The 16745-nt window shown below is 31.3% G+C and overlaps 2 protein-coding genes across 4 annotated transcripts; one reads left to right on the top strand and one right to left on the bottom strand.

Moving 5' to 3' along the window:
- The first annotated feature begins 6325 nt into the window (after positions 1–6325).
- LOC112775875 (uncharacterized protein C24B11.05) lies at positions 6326–11086 on the top strand. Of its 3 annotated transcripts, none has more exons than XM_025819774.3 (9): positions 6326–6508; positions 6739–6811; positions 7738–7818; positions 8359–8424; positions 8984–9081; positions 9190–9315; positions 9669–9923; positions 10442–10507; positions 10622–11086. In XM_025819774.3, exons 3-9 carry the CDS (start codon positions 7767–7769, stop codon positions 10772–10774), a joined length of 816 nt encoding a protein of 271 aa, XP_025675559.1. In that variant the 5' UTR covers positions 6326–6508; positions 6739–6811; positions 7738–7766; the 3' UTR covers positions 10775–11086. The 3 variants fall into 3 exon arrangements, with proteins under 3 accessions (XP_025675559.1, XP_025675557.1, XP_025675558.1); XM_025819772.3 differs by having other exon boundaries at positions 7748–7818; XM_025819773.3 differs by having other exon boundaries at positions 6389–6508; positions 7733–7818.
- LOC112775877 (peptidyl-prolyl cis-trans isomerase, chloroplastic) lies at positions 10976–15059 on the bottom strand. The gene is made up of 7 exons (XM_025819775.2): positions 14603–15059; positions 13692–13883; positions 13076–13211; positions 12891–12979; positions 12712–12766; positions 12313–12398; positions 10976–11363 (listed from the first exon to the last, which is right to left on the bottom strand). The coding sequence occupies exons 1-7, from the start codon at positions 14669–14671 to the stop codon at positions 11205–11207; spliced, it is 786 nt and encodes a 261-aa protein (XP_025675560.1). The 5' UTR covers positions 14672–15059; the 3' UTR covers positions 10976–11204.
- Between the last annotated feature and the right edge of the window lie 1686 nt (positions 15060–16745).

Below are 16745 nucleotides of genomic sequence, written 5' to 3' on the forward strand. Positions count from 1 at the left end.
ATTGGTGGAGAAGATAGTGTTTTCTTTAGAGTTTGAAATGCTTCTTCACAGTCCGAGCACCATTGGAAGGCTTCTTGCTTTCATAACATTTTGAAGAAATGGTGTAAGTAACTGGAGATAGCGGGTAGAAATTTGGATAAGGTAGCCAACCTCCCTGTAAAATGTTGGACTTCTTTGATTGTTCGTGGACTTTTTTGGGATTGCTTCGATGCCTCTAGAGATTAGCATAAAGCCCAAGAATTTGCCTTTTTGGATTCCGAATGAGCATTTCTTCGGATTCAGCTGCATATTATGGTATCTTAGTTGAGCAAATATTTCTTGTAGATCGGCACTATGGGTCCTTCCTTGTGTTGTTTTAACCACTATGTCGCCAACATAGACCTCAATGTTTCTTCCTATTTACTTAGCAAAAACTTTATCCATTAATCACTGATAAGTGGCACCTACGTTCTTTAATCCAAAAGGTATTACTTTGTGACAATAATTACCATATTCAATTATAAAGGCTATTTTGTCTTGATCTTGGGGATGCATTAGAATTTAGTTATAACCAAAGTAGGCATCGATGAAACTCAAAAGACCAAAACCTGAAGCATTGTCTACTAACTTATCAATACATAGGAGAGGATAAACATCCTTTGAACATGCTTTATTTAAGTTTATAAAGTCTACACATATCTGCCACTTACCTGAGGCTTTCCTTACCATAACCACATTAGACAACCAAGTGGTAAAGTGTAGTTCTCAAATGATACCTGCCGCGAGGAGTTTTTGAGTTTCTTTTAAGGAGGCTGTCTTCTTGTCCTCGCCCATGTTCTGTTTCTTCTGAGCTATAGGTCGGATAACCTGCTTGATTTGTAGTTTGTGCCATATGAAGTTAGGATCAATACCTGGCATATCTGCGGGAGTCCAGACAAAAAGGTCCACATTTTCTTGGAGGATATTGATTATTTGGCGTTTGTCCTTTGCAGGCTGTGAACATCCAACATAAGTGAATTTATCAACATTGTTATTGAGAATTACCTTTTCAAGATCATCTGTAGGTGTAGGTCTTTCATGGATGTCCTCTCTAGGATTGAGGTCGGCTAATTTTGGCATGTCTGTGATGTTGTGTATAGCTTGGGTATGTTCGGATTTTGCTGACTATTCCGGTCTTCCTTTGAAACTTGCATTATAGCAGTGTCGTGCTTCCTTTTGATCGGAATGAATTATGCCACTTGGTTATCCTACACATGAAACTTAATACACAAATGAACAGTAGATACTATAGCACCAAAAGAATTTAAAGATGGTCTACTGAGGATAATATTGTAAGGGCTAACGCAATCAACCACTAGGAATTGGATATCCATTGTCTTTGATAATGGATGTTCACCTAGTGTCATTTTTAACCATATGTACCCAAGAATAGGAACTCGTTCTCTTGAAAAGCCCACAAGATCTCCAAAGGATGGTTGTACTGTCTTTTCGCTGAGCTTCATTTTCTGAAAAGTGGAATAAATTAACACATTGGCGTTGTTGCCTGGGTCGAGGAAGACCTTCCTTACTAAAAGGTTTCCAGCCTACATGGAGATAACAACTGGATCATCCAAGTTTGTTGCTTTTGCTTGATAATTAGAATGCTCAAAGGTTATAGTTGATGTTGATGACTGTGGTGGAACTTCGGATGGTACTCCTTCCACCACTAACATTGCTTGATACGTTCTTTTTCTTGCCGAGATACAGCTAATTAGACCCCTTGTCTGGGATGGTTGATATTTTACCTTCTCCTATGCATTTGTGTTTTTAGGTTGGTTCCCACATGTCCTTGGTTGTCTTTGTTGTATGCGACCGTCAACATACTTGTCCATTAGGCCTTGTCTCACTAGTTTTTCCAAAAGATCTTTGGCTATCACACATTTATCACTGGTGTGGCCAAATTTCTGATGGAAAGCATTGTGCTTGAATTTGTCCATATATTTCTGATCTTTATAGGTCCCGGCTTTACTCGGTGATTTGATGATTTTAGCATTGAGTATTTTATGGATGATTTCTTCTCTTTTGGTGTTGAACTGAGTATACGCATCAAAATTTGGAGTTAGTTTAAAGGGCTTCCTGTCATCTTTATTTTGTGGTTTGGGTTATCTTTCCTCCTCTCGGCGAGGTTGTTGTCTCTACAAATGCCAAACTTCATGGAGTTCTTCGATTTTCATCTACCCTTCAACTTTCTCTCAAAACTTTGCCAATGTCTTCGATTTAGTTACTACTATAGTCTCTTAAAATTTTTCCGGACAGAGGCCGCTTTTAAGTGCATGTAAGTGGAGAATCTCCATGGTTGCTTTAGCAAACCGTGTCATATAATCCTTTAAGCTCTCATGTTGACCTTGTCTGATAGTACTAAAGTAATCTGACCTATGCACATATATCTTGGGGGCTGCAAAGTGGTTGGTGAAGGACTCCGCCAAGTCCTTGAAGCAAGAGATGGAACCTACAGGTAACTTAGAAAACCAAATATTGAGTTTAGTAAATAATAACAATATTTGATGATGACAAACATGTTGATGGTTGGGTTAAATGCCCAATTGGGATTTGATGAAACTATTGAGTGTTGCAAGCCCATGTTAATTGTGCAGCCTAAATTAAGAAGACAAGAAGCCCAACTAAAGACACCAAGTGCTTCCAAGGCTGCTGAATGGAATTGAATCCATAACCTAGCCCATTGCTATTCAGGACAAAGGAAACTAACCCTAAACTGGTGGTGCTATATTGTTTCAAATAAGGTACAAAGAAGAAAGAAAAGTTCACTTTTACTCTTGAGTACCAAAGAGGAAGAAAGAAAAAGCAATCTCTAGTGGCTATGTCAAATCAAGATTGAAGCTAAAAGCAAATGTTCAAATTAAGAAGGAAAAAGGTAAAATATTTTCATAAATATGCAAGTTAATTACTTGTTGATCTCACCTTCCTCTCTGCACAACCATTTCGGGTAATATGAAGAAAGTGGTGGCTACTTTTCTCTACTGTGAATCAATGGCTAATATTGAAACTTGGAGCCAAAGCACAAGGTTAATAGTATTGATTTATCAAATCCATTGAGGATTTGTTTTCAAAGAAGCTGCGTTGCTTAACTCTGATTCAAATCCCTAAGTTTATGGTCTGATTGAAGAAAAAGGAAATAAGTTCTTAGCTAGCTCAAGATTTAAGGAGCTGACTTTGTGAAGCAAGCCCTAAGTGTGTAAACAAAACTAATACAAAAAGCAAAAAACAATTCAGTTTGCAAGTAAGAAGAGAAAACCCGAGAGAAGAGAAGAGAAAAACCTCACAAATCTAAGTTTGAAGTCTTGGAAGTATTGCACCTACACTAAAAGGAGCATTCCGCCAAGATGGATAGCTACATTTGAGAGTTCAGAATCTGGGTTCAGCATATAGAGTTTGAGTTGTTCAACATCACCTCCTTCATGGTTTATCATTGAGTATTTTATTTGTATGTTGTATCTTTTTTTTCTTTCTATTCAGTGGTAAAAGACATATAAGAGATGTATTAAGAAAAAATCATTGAGAAAAAAGGCAAAGAGAAGAACTTGGAGAGAAAAGCCAAGATTTATTTCTTGTCTCTTTTGATTGTATTTTTGTTTTGCATCTTATATCTGATGTATCCCTTACTAAGTTGGATAAGCACGTATTGTGTCGAGAGTCTAGGAAGTTGCCTAGCCAAGTCAAGTTTATGTTGAAGCTTGATTTGTCCCTGATAGGATTAGGTTAAATCTTTAGGAATCGGTGTATGTAATACTTGAAATGATAGTGAAAAATCCACCAACCTTGTGGTGGAGACTGGATGTAGGTTTCATTGCACAAAATAACTGAACCAGGATATATGGTTATATTATCTTCTTCTTCCCTGCATTGATTCTATTTTTCACGATTATGAGACAAAATAAAATTGTCTCCTACATAATCCATCTCGAAGACAAAACTGAAGCTAAGTTTCATTTTCTGGTTTGAGTTATAATTAATCAAGTTTAAAAGAATACCATAGATTCAACCCCCTTCTCTAGGCCATCAAGAACCTTCCCCAAAGTAACGCAGCACCGTCTAAAAAAGTTGAAAAAGATCGACAAAGTATAGGGTCAGAAGCACCATTAAAGAACGTCATAGACTGAAACTTAGTAACATAAATGTGAGGGTCTTCAAGGCCTTCGTATGGCTTTAATGTAGTCGGCAGTACGAAATTCTTTAGCATCTGGAATTTCATGATATCCTCCAAAAAATGATTGGACAGGGTCTTCCTCTCTTTGGGAGGGGTTACTTCCTCAAGATTCCGTGAATGCACGTCTTTTTGGCTTGTGTCCTTGGGATCTCCATCACTTTGTTTTCCATTCCTTTCTTGATCTAGAAGCTCGGTCATTCTTTGGACCTCAGCTTAGAGTTTTGCATTTTGGGCCAGCAGCTCCAATTTTGTTAATTGCAGGATTCTGTTGTCGGCCATACTGGATGTCCCTGCAAAATAAGGCACGGGAATAAAATAAAAACAAAGACAAAATTATTTCAGTGGGGTTAATCTATTTTGGGCTCCACGGTGGACGTCAATTTGTTCTGTGTTAATCAGCTGCTTAGCCGAGGTATAACCCGAACTCTCCGAGAACAGGATTACTCGGTTTTGCTGATCTTCTCTTTCCCTCTTTCTGTGTCTCCAAATGTCGGGGTCCCTACAAGAAAACACTCCGATGTCCAAGTCGGCGAGATCATCAAAAAAATATTCTTCTTTTAATAATGCTTTCTGTTTTGCTATATTCCCTTTCGTTTGATTCCTTCTTCGTTTTATAGGGGTTGGATCGTTCCGTTCGTGTTTGAAGTTGTAGTCCTTCTTAATAGGAGTGGCCGTTGTGTATTTTAAATGTTTGTTTCAGCCCTTCATTATTGTGGGTTACTGATGCCGCTCATCTCGACTTCTAAAAGTTATTGTCTATGTATGCTTTATTGGAGATATACTCTATTAGTTCCAAGATTGAAGGTATAGTTCAATTATGTTAGTGTGATTACGGTGATTATAGTATATTAAAAAGTATGCCTACAAAAAATATGATTTTAATGTTAAGAATACTTGCATAATCACTAGCTATAGCTACTATAGTATATATAATCATACTAAAATCTACTTATATATATATATGGTTAGGATTAAATAAAATTCTGAAAAAGAATATTTATTTATTTGAAAAATAAAAAATAAATTGTGGATTAATAACCGCATTATGTTGATAATAAAATAAAGATAATTTCAACGATATGATGCTTATGGATCGTTATATTCCATTACTGTTAAAGAATAAACCTCATCTTCAGTGGTCAGTCGGCTCTAGAATATGCTCCCCATTTTTGATGATATGAAGATTCCTTGCCATAGCACTTTTTTCCATTCCTTTGACTAAACTTGTGTAGATGGAATAGCCATGGTTGGGTGCAGTGATGAACAGATGATAATATATAATTAACAAACGAGCCTTTTATTTGGCAATGGAAAGTAAACTTTGATATAGAAATAATATACAATAATTTATCATGAGAAATTTTGAACACAAAATAATTGTGTGGACGTAAAATGGATTTGGAGTGTGCGTCTCCCATCATTATTTCTACTTTTATTAAAGTGGGGTATGTTGGTTAGACTTTAGATAACCAATTTTGATTTTCTTTCTCTTTGTTTTTTTTTTTCTTTATTTTTTCTCTTTCAATATTAAAAAGCGAGGATATTAAACTTATTTTTATGTGTTTATCTAAGGTTTAGTTTGGTTTTTTTTTTTGAAAAAGTATTTGTACTTTTTAAAAAGCACATTATTTTTAAGCACAAATACTTATATTTGATAAATAAAAAAATTTATGTATTTGTGCTTTTAATTTTTAAAAATTAAAAATATTTATTAAAATTAAAATATCTAATATAATTTAATATATTAATTAATATTTGAATTTAATTCTTATATTAATATTTATTATAGTATTTTTAAATTTTAAAATTATTTTACTAAAATTACTTGTTATGTGTATTTATTAAAAATTATTTTTAATTTACTTTATTAAATACAGATGTTATAATTTTTAAAAATAAAAATTATACCAAATTAAACCTAATACTCACATATATTTAATCACAATTTTTACTTTTTTAAATAATTATTATTGATATAATTAATATAAAAAATAATTATTTTTATTAACATAAAATTACGTAATTAAAGTCACCAAAAAAAATTACGTAATTAAATTTACATATAAAATATTTTATATAATATCAAAATTAAATTCTATATTTGTTTACTATAAAATTAAGAACTGAGCAATCAGGGAAAATGAGTGAAACATAAAATATAGTTAACGAATTCTAACAATGCTCGCCACCTCACATTTTAAGCGTCACCTCGCACATTCAGCCTAGTGGTGGGGTCCTCCTTCTACACTTATAAATACATAGATTTTCTCAGCAATGATCAACATCATTTCCCTTCTCTGTTGATACAACACTGCAGGGATCCAGGTATCATTTAATACGTTTCATTTTATTCAACAACTTTTTTTTTAACTTTAAATTCTGTTCACTAATGTTATTTTCGTGTTAATGTGCATAAAAATATATGGATATTACTCTAAAGTACGTCTTATGTGGTTCACGTTGATTTGCACATTCATGCATTGATTATCATGTAATAATTCATGGCCTATGATTATGATTGCTACTAATTAATATTTTCGTTTTAACAAATTCAGGCAAATTGAGATCATTGAACTGTGAATTGCAAGATTTGATCTTTGAGCCCAGGATCCTTTGATCATTCATCAGGTATGTACAAATTTTTGCATTGGTATGTTTAACTGTATCTATAAGTCGAATTTTTTTAGAGAAAAGAAAGTAAAGTTGTTTCAACTTTAAAGAATAATTTGAGTTCATTACTCTAAAAGATCCTTCTCTCTCATCTTGTTTGTTCCACGATTTTTGTCTTTCAAACGTACCTTAGGATACGTTTGTAAGGACGGGACACACAAAATTGTGTTTGACAAGTAAGATATAGACAGAGATGTTGTATTTAAAGATAATGAATTAGTATGTTTTATATTCCTCCTAATATAAAAGACACAGAGACACTAATAAGGGATATAACTTATTTTTTATTTTTTTATTATTTATGTTAATTTTTTATAATTATATTTTTTTCTCAATTTTTTTTAACAGAAAAAAATGAAAATAAATTAGATTTTCATAATTTGTTCTAATTTATCGTCAAATAGAATATAAAAACACTAAATTTTGTGTCTCTTTCCTTTGTATCTTATTTTCAGTGTCTTATCTTATCCAATTTTCAAAAACAAACGCAATCTTAAAATTTTTCAAAAATGTTAGATGCACACAAAAAATCAACTACTATATATATTGTTTAATTTATTTTAATGTATATTTTATATTTTACCATGAATTTTATATAAATAACTGATTTGGTAGCTAATTTTTTGTATTCATATAGTATAGTTGAATGTTTTAAAAGAATAATAATAAAAATCTTTTTAGCCTGAAAACTAGTAGTTTTGCTTATTCTATAATTTGACTTGTCCAAAATTCTTATGATCATGAAACTGCAACCTATGTAAAATTTTCAGTTGTCAGTTTTAGATTTCAAGGCTTGCATAATTAGAAATGAGGAAATTTATTTATTATGTATATATGGTTTAGGATTGTTATGAAACTTTTTTAACTAATAAAATTCAGTTAAGTTCGTTGCAGAGTAGAAATTCTTTTAAGAATGGATGCTGATCATGGGATTGCTGGAGTCAAGTACGAGTGCTTGCTTTTTGGTAATGATTGAAAATTTGAATGCTATTTATGATCAAATGAAAAAAAAAAACAAATAATCGATTTTGATGTTTGTTAAATTTTTAAGGTAAAATATATTTTTTGTCTTTAAAATTTGACAAAATTTTTAAAAATACTCTTAAATTTTATTTTGTTTCAATTTTGTCCCAAAAGTTTTGGATTTGCATCAAATATACCATCGACAGCTAAATTTTCAAAAAATTTAAGACCAATCTAAAAATTATGCTTGATTTGCTTGCGTTGAGGGTTGTTCTTATGAAATTGTTGTTGAATTGGTCTTAAATTTTTTTAAAAATTAGTCGTTAAGAATATTTGATGCAAATCGAAAACGTTTAGGACAAAATTAAAACAAAATAAAATTTAAGAATATTTTTAAAAATTTTATTAAACTTTAAGGACAAAAAGTATACTTGACCCTATTTTTAAAATGAAGAACTTAAAAGTTAAATCTTTCACTTTATAAACATGGAAGAAAATTCAATTAAATATTTCTGACTCCAAATTTTGTTCATTGTTGACAGATATGGATGACACTCTCTACCCACTGAGCATGGGTTTAAATTTGCTATGTCGTCAGAACATAGAAGGTATAAACTAATTCAAAATATATCTTTTTAATTCTTCAGATAAATTGTAGTAAGATCAATGATGAAAATTACAAAGTTATCAAAACATAGACAACTTGTTAAAATGAGATATTCTTTTACTCCATCGAGAAAATAAGAATTTTTATACTAAAATTGTGACTAATATAATAAACATGGCCTATTTATAAAACCTTTTATATTCTTTTCTATTCTTCTTTTTCTTCAAACTTTGTTGTTTTGACTTATGAACATAGTATTATTTTATGAAACTTGTATTATTTGAACATTTAAAAGTGGGATTAATACCCAACTCAATCTAAGTGAAATATCATAATATCAACACAGTGAATGAGGTGTGTTCTAATGTGACAAAAGGGTAATGCTACGGTGAAGAGTGAAGTTTAGTTTTCGCGAAGAGCAACTATTGTTTCTTTTAGTAAAAAAAAATCCACAAAAAAATTATCATATGCAATGCATGTGATATTTAAAAATTTAGTAAAAACCTTCACTATTCGTCCAATTCTAGTCTTCACTTTTAGTTAACCAATCTTGTTTACAGATTATATGTTGGAGCACTTGCATATTGAAGAAAGTGAAGTACCAAAGATGTGCCTGGATCTGTACAAGGAATATGGGACAACTATGGCAGGATTGAAGGTATGAATACTATTTGAAATTGTCCTAAGTTTTCTTTTTCATGAAAATTTTCTTTCTATAGTAATAATAATAATATGATGTAATGAGTTTGTGTCAATTTCATTTCAGCTCCTTGGTTATGAGTTTGACAATGATGAGTTTCATGCTTATGTTCATGGAAGATTACCATATGAGAAACTGAAGCCTGATCCAATGTTAAGGAACCTCCTTCTTTCCATGCCTCAGCGCAAAATTGTATGTCATGAAAAGAAAAAATAATAATTATAGTAAAAAAGAAAGAAGAAAAGCTTAGGATACATTTGGTTTGCATTTATTTTCTTTTTTCATTTTCAGTATGGTATGTTTTTCTAAATTTTGTAAAGGAAAGAAAAAAAAGTGAAAACAATAACATCCTATTTTCTATTTTCACCTCATGTTTTTCTCTTTTTCCTTTACAAAATTCTAAAAACAAAAAATACTGAAAATGAAAACAGAAAATAAAAACGCAAACCAAACGTACTCTAAACAGTTTTAATTTGTTGACTTTGTTCCATGTTTAGTGAAGCTAATTCCATAAAAATTGTAATGAAAAAAATTTCATTTTGCAGATTTTCACCAATGCAGATCATGCACATGCAGTTCAAGTTCTCAACAGATTAGGTTTGGAAGATTGTTTTGAGGGAATTATATGCTTTGAAACTCTTAATCCTCCCAAAGAACCTAAGGATGATGATGATATGGTCATAGAGAGTGCAGAATTTAATAATGACAATAATTTAAGGGACTCACGTATCATATGCAAACCATCCATTGAAGCCTTTGAAGCTGCCATTAGAATAGCTAATGTTGATCCAAATAAAACAGTAAGTTTGATTACTTAACCAAACAGAATTAATCACTTGTTTGATGTGTTTGTTTCTAGAATTGTTTTCCATTAGTTTCAAAAGACTGGGATTCCATTTGAATAAAAATAATGTTGACAGTACCAATTTACTTTCTTCATATCAAAATGGTACATATAAAGTAGCAACATGATTTTAATACGGAAATGAATGTTGTTATTCCTATTTTGATAATGTTACTATTTTTTTGTTATAAATTCATGCAAACATATAATGCAAAAATAGGGAGACTCGAACCCACAACCTCTAGGTGAGTATGGGGAGACTATGCTGTTTGAGCTATAGTTCATTGGCGAATGACAATATTATTTCACTTTTAATACTTTCTGCATTGACATCTCACTCATATTCTAAGATATTTTATTCTTATGACACCTCACATCTATTCTAAAATATCAATATCCTATCCATAATTCAGTAGATTGCTGATAAGCAACAAAGACAGAAGTAAAACTCAGTTTTCTTTTTATCTTATGCAGATTTTCTTTGATGACAGTACTAGAAATATTGAAACCGGAAAAGCAGCCGGACTTCAAACTGTCATAGTAAGTTCTAATTTTTCTTTCTATGCATGTTATGTAAAGATCTAAGCAATAACCCCAGTAATCCATGTACATATATGTAACTCAAATCAAGCTAACAAAGTAAACAAATTTCAGGTGGGGCGATCGGATTTGGTGCCTGGTGCCGACCATGTTCTAAGCAGCATTCACAATATCAAAGAAGCAATACCTGAAATATGGGAGGTTGAAGTAGACAACATAAAGGGAAGGATCCAGTCTCAAGGACTTGAAGCCATGGTCCTTGCATAAATGTTTTGCTTGGATCAAATGTTTTAGTAAAGTTGGTCAAGCAAATCAAGGGTTTCTAGCTTAGCTCAGAGTTCTGTCCACCTACATTTACTACAACTTCACCACTGTAATTGTATCCACAGAATGGTGATCCTTAAATAGGTTAATCTTGCAATTAGCAACTATGAAATGGATATTGGAAACTAGTAAATGTAAACCATGTAAGCAAAAGATAGGTAATTACTATAAAGGTTTGGTACAAGCTTAGTTATACAAAATATGCATGTATGTATTCTCTTCTAAATGAAATTGCAGTGCCTGGTCTCTCAGTTACATGTTTTTTTTTTTTTTCTCATCATAGTAAAATGATGATTTAAATGCACTAACACTATCCTCAAATGAAAATTTGTAACTGACAATCAGGAAAATGTCATGCACTTAAGTACAAAGATCAACCATCAAGAGGCAGTTCACCGCAATTAGCGATTTTGCTTGCTTTCTTGGGGCTGTTATCACGCTGGCTCGTCTCCAGTGACTCGAGAGTCTTCACAACATCCATTCCATCAATGACTTGTCCGAACACGACATGGCGATTGTCTAGCCATGGTGTCTGCATCATTGAACAAAACCATTTACTTCATTTCAGTGCTAAAATCCAAACAAGTTCAAACAATGTGTATCTAATGGTTGAAATGATTGAGCATTAAACACGGAAACAAAGTTCCTGACTTATTACAAGTGTGTAAACTAACCATACAAATGAAACATAACTAGCAGAACATATAATAGTACTCTTGGATATGCAAAAAAGGTTTGAAATAAAAACCATGGTCCTACTTAGTGAAACTTCTTCAATCATGCAACAAGCAATTAGCAGATATTGATATATGCTTAATTACACTTTTGGCCTTTCTAGTTTATCAATGTCTGGGATTCTAATTACCTTAGTTTTAAAGTTGCTATGTGAAAGGCATTTCCACAACAATAAAGCCAATAAAGAAACATTTTTCTTGTCAGAAAAGAAATGTCCACATTGGAACATTGAATTGTAACAGAAACTAAATATCATTAATCAACCACTTCCGAAAACACAGAAAAAAAATAATTGCATCAACTAAAAAATAAAGAACTTAAAATCAACCCAAAATATAAAAAGAAAGAGACAACAGTGTGCCAATTGAAATGAGAGACGCCGAAATTCAACTTTAGTAAGACTTAGAGGATCAAGGGTGCAAGTAAACCATGATTTTATCAGTAGGTTATGAAAATATGAGAGACAATTACTAGAAGTGCAAAATCCATGGAGTAAGTAAGGGGCATTTCTAATTGGGATAGACTTGAGAAACAGGAAACAAGCATTAATTGATGAATTCTTCACAGAACTAAAAAGCAAGATATTCTAGTCAATTTGACCAATATCATCGAATTCCTTTGCGATAATGTTGCTTCTGAAAATTCCATGTTTGTAATGAGGATGGAGAGGAACTTGCAGAAAACACTTTTTCCGAAAACAAATCCATAAAAGATAACTGAAAAGGAAGACAGTGTGTGCTTCTCACCGGTACGGTGCAAATAAAAAACTGACTGCCATTGGTATCAGGACCAGCATTTGCCATACTCAAAATTCCAGGACCAGCATGCTTCACTGAAAGAACATCATTATGTAAATTATTCATGGAAACTACAATTTGAAGAAGGTTATTAACCTAGCTATTTTATATACAAAGAACACTCTAAGCAGATTCTTAAATAATTATTGAGTTATTGTGCAATCAAAAGTGTTAAGACTCAATGGACTGATGGTTAGTTCAAGTGATTGAATGTACTGGTTCTTTTATTATATATAGTTAATTTTCTATAATTCGAAACTGCTATTCGGTTTCACTAAGAATTAATTTCTTTTTCTGTATGCTAAAACTATATTACATATCAAACAGCAGTAGAGAGTAGAGACTTACAGTTAAAATTCTCATCTTCAAAACGAGAACCATAGATACTAACTCCACCGGTTCCCTGCAACCAATTAAATCATGTTTGAGGAGCGAAGAAAATTGTTACCCGAGAGCAAATACATGCCCTCCCATTAGCATGAATATGTGGGAAAACAAACAGATGAACAAAATATAACAGAGCATACATTTCCCTCGGTGAAGTCCCCGCCTTGAATCATGAAGTCTTTGATTATACGATGGAAGTAGGATCCTTTATAGCCATATCCTTTCTCTCCTGCACAAGAATTATTCAACTTTATGAATGAGATGCTGTGTCACAGAATCACTTCTACAAGGGGGGAAGTTGATGTAGACATATATGATTGCTTGCCTGTGCACAAAGCTCGAAAATTCTCAGCTGTTTTAGGAACGACGTCCCCAAACAAACCAAAAACAATCCTGCCAGCAGGTTCACCCGCAATTTGTACATCGAAGAAGCACTTAGTTGTCACTTTGGCTAGCAGCTCCTAAAAGTTGCCAACAGAACCATGTGAGTAAAGAAGCAACATCTCAAATCACAGAACAAGAATTGGTTATTGGTTATTGAGGATTGCTATGAACATTTTTTCTTAAAGCAACGAATATGTGAAAGAAATTATATATCCTCCTACTAATGGAAGAATTAATTACTTTTTAATATTTCATGAAATTGGTCGTATCTACTTTTTACTTTACTTAGGTGAAATTTTAGGAGGCTATATAATTACTGAATTTTTAACACGGGGATGGAAGAAAACATAACCATTCATTGTACATAACTATATGATGAACAAGTGGTCAACATTCTAGGAAATCATTTCTATTATCAAGTTCATTTAAGTGTTAACTCTAATCCATACAGCGAAGGGAAAGATAAGAATGAAGTAAAAATTAGAGTGGATGAAATTACTATCCATTTTGGCTTAGAATTCTTAAACAAACACATTAGAAAATCACGAATTACTCACACTTTCAGTGACGTTCATGCATGTCATTCTCCTATATCTCATTGATTTTGCTTCAGATTGTTGTGTGACAGAAAACCTCACAGCATAGTGTGATCTTGAAGCCAGTGTTTGGTTGTAACCAATCCGTGATCCGATACTGCTACAGACAACCTGCGGCTTCCGAACCATCGACACATCTTGGCTAAGTTTCCCCTGAAAAAATCCCAATCTTAATGAAAGCATGTCTTCAGTAGCTCCTACATTCTCTCTAATGTTAATTTATTAGAAATCACCCTCTACAGTCTACACATTGGATTAATAGAATTCTCACAAGAAAATAATTCTTTTCTTTGGTTTGAAATACAATAAAAGTTTAATTTTCAATTCTCAACAGAATTCCAATTCTCACATTAATGTTCAAACTAAATCAGACCTTCTTATTTGCAATTCCATTATTACTAAAGATTGAAATGTTAAAATTCTCCCTAATAAACATAAAAAAAAAAGACAAATAAAGAAACTACAAAGATAAAATAGTAAAGAACACAAAATTTATTTCATTCATGCAATTAATTCTTCCAAATCATGAATTTGAAATAGAATTAGACTTCACTTCTTAACAGAAATAGAATTCTTTTCTCACTTTAATGCTTTTTTTTTTGTTTCCTTCTCACTTTAATGCATTCCAAACCATTGACGTGTCTCTGCCTAACCGTCTAAGCTTGTAAGAGAGATTGTTCATAACATGTATAAGAGTTTCAACGATGAAAAAGTTCTATAGTTTGATTTGGTTATTTAACAAACCATTGAAGAGAAAAATGGTAGGCATACAAGTTCTACTACAAAGAAAACCTAAGAAGCACAAGCACTTGTTGATTTTGCTTGTAATATAGAAGGAAAAAAAGAAAGGAAAAGAAGTAGTAGCTAGAAACCTGGAGATGATGAAAACGGGGAAGTAGAATTTGACTTTGCAGCAATTGAGTTGAGAATGAAGATGCCATGAATGACTTGAAACTTGTTTAGTTGACTTTGTGAACCTACAAATGCTCTGTTTTCTGAACACAAGTTTAGCTTCTCTTACCTCTATAGTTCGAAGCTGAAGCTCCAAAGCCACACACTGCTACTCCTATGGATAAGCGGTTCTAACATTGGCATTCCAAGACATATTATATAAGAGAAAACAAATTTTCTTAGGTAACTTTTATGGCTATTTAGTTTAGCAACGGAAAAAATGTTGTGTAATCTAGTATGATGGTTGATTGGTGTATTTTTTATTTTATTTTAAATAATAAATTAGACTCTCAGTTTAAAAAAATTGGAGGATCAGATTTTTATAATCCACAAATCAAAAGGTTGGATTTGTAGTGAAATAAATTTTGTTTCGTTGTCAAATAAATTGGAGGGTTTAATTTGTACATTTAAATTTTTTTACTACTTAAATATAAATTTGACTCTCAAATTTATATTTTTAAAAAAAATTAAAAACCACAAATCTAATTATCAGATTTATAGCATTCGCATGAAAAATAATATACTAATTCTCCACATTATTAAAAACACCACTAAAACCTGAACACTAAAAATAAAAAACAAACTTTTATTTATCGAGTAAAATATATTTGTTGTTCTTAAAATTTGACAAAAATTTTAAAAATATCTCTAAGTTTTATTAATTTTGTCTCAAAAGTTTTCGATTCGCATCAAATATATTCTAGACAACTAAATTTTTTAAAAAGTTCGGACTAATCCAACAATAATACATGATAAATATGTTTGATTTGCTTGTGTTAAAGGTTGTTCTTGTGAAGTTATTCTTGAATTGATATTTTTTTTTTTAAAAAATTAATCGTTAAGAGTAAATTTGATACAAATAAAAAATTTTTAGGACAAAATTAAAACAAAATAAAAAAATATACTTTATCCTCTTTTATTTATTTAGGAATAAAAATTTAAGAAAAAAGCTAAAAAATTATCAGAATTTATTGTTTTAGATCATTAGCAAAGTTATAAAACATTTGTGACACAAACAAATTGTTAGAATGTAAAAAATATTTTTTTTATTTATAAAAGTACAATCTACAAAAAAATATATTGTCAATTTATGACAACCTATTGTAAAAAGAATATTTTTTATTTGTAAAAATACAATCCACAAGTGTGTATTATTTATCTATAGGCACTTTTTAATTTTATTATGGAGGTTAGAATAAGTTAGGATCTCGTTATGGAGATCAGGTGTGCTTTACCTACATGTGGTGTCAGCTTAAGAGAAATCGGATGGTGCGAGTGGGAGAGGATTTATTAGACGGTCCGATTTGCTGCCTATAACACGAACGGTCCGAGTTGTTCACCCCAACTACGTATCGCATGCACCTTACTCCCCGCCCTCTTAACCAACATACCCCCTTTACTCCATCCACACTCACCTATGAGTTCCTTTCAAAGCTTTATTTTTATCCCCACCCAGCAGCCATTTTCACATCTTTTTCATCCTTCAACAAGTTTTGTTGTCTCTGTTTCATTAAAAAAAAATTAAAATGTCAAAGAAAAAAATATAGAGATGTTAATCGTCTTGAACTTTATATTATAAATTATCTCATCTATATTGATTACGCAAGTTTATTTATTAAATTCTTTTTTTATATTTTAAAATTATAATTATTATTGTTAGAAATTTAATTATAATTATTGTTATTAGTAGTTCAACTTAAGAACATATATAGCAGCGACATTATTATTATTATTATTATTATTATTATTATTATTATTATTATTATTATTATGAGAAATTTAATTATAATTGTCGTTAATAGTTTTAACTTAGGAATATACATCATCATCAATTTAATTATAATTGGCGTTAGTAGTTTTAACTTAGGAATATACATTATTATTATTATTATTATTATTATTATTATTATTATTATTATTATTATTATTATTATTATTATTATTATTATTATTATTATTGTTGTTGTTGTTGTTAGAAATTTAATTATAATTATTGTTGTTAGTAGTTTAAGTTAGGAACATATATCAGTGACATTATTATTATTATTATTATTATTATTATTA

Source organism: Arachis hypogaea, chromosome 19 (genome assembly GCF_003086295.3).
Source record: "Arachis hypogaea cultivar Tifrunner chromosome 19, arahy.Tifrunner.gnm2.J5K5, whole genome shotgun sequence".
Lineage (NCBI taxonomy): Eukaryota > Viridiplantae > Streptophyta > Magnoliopsida > Fabales > Fabaceae > Arachis > Arachis hypogaea.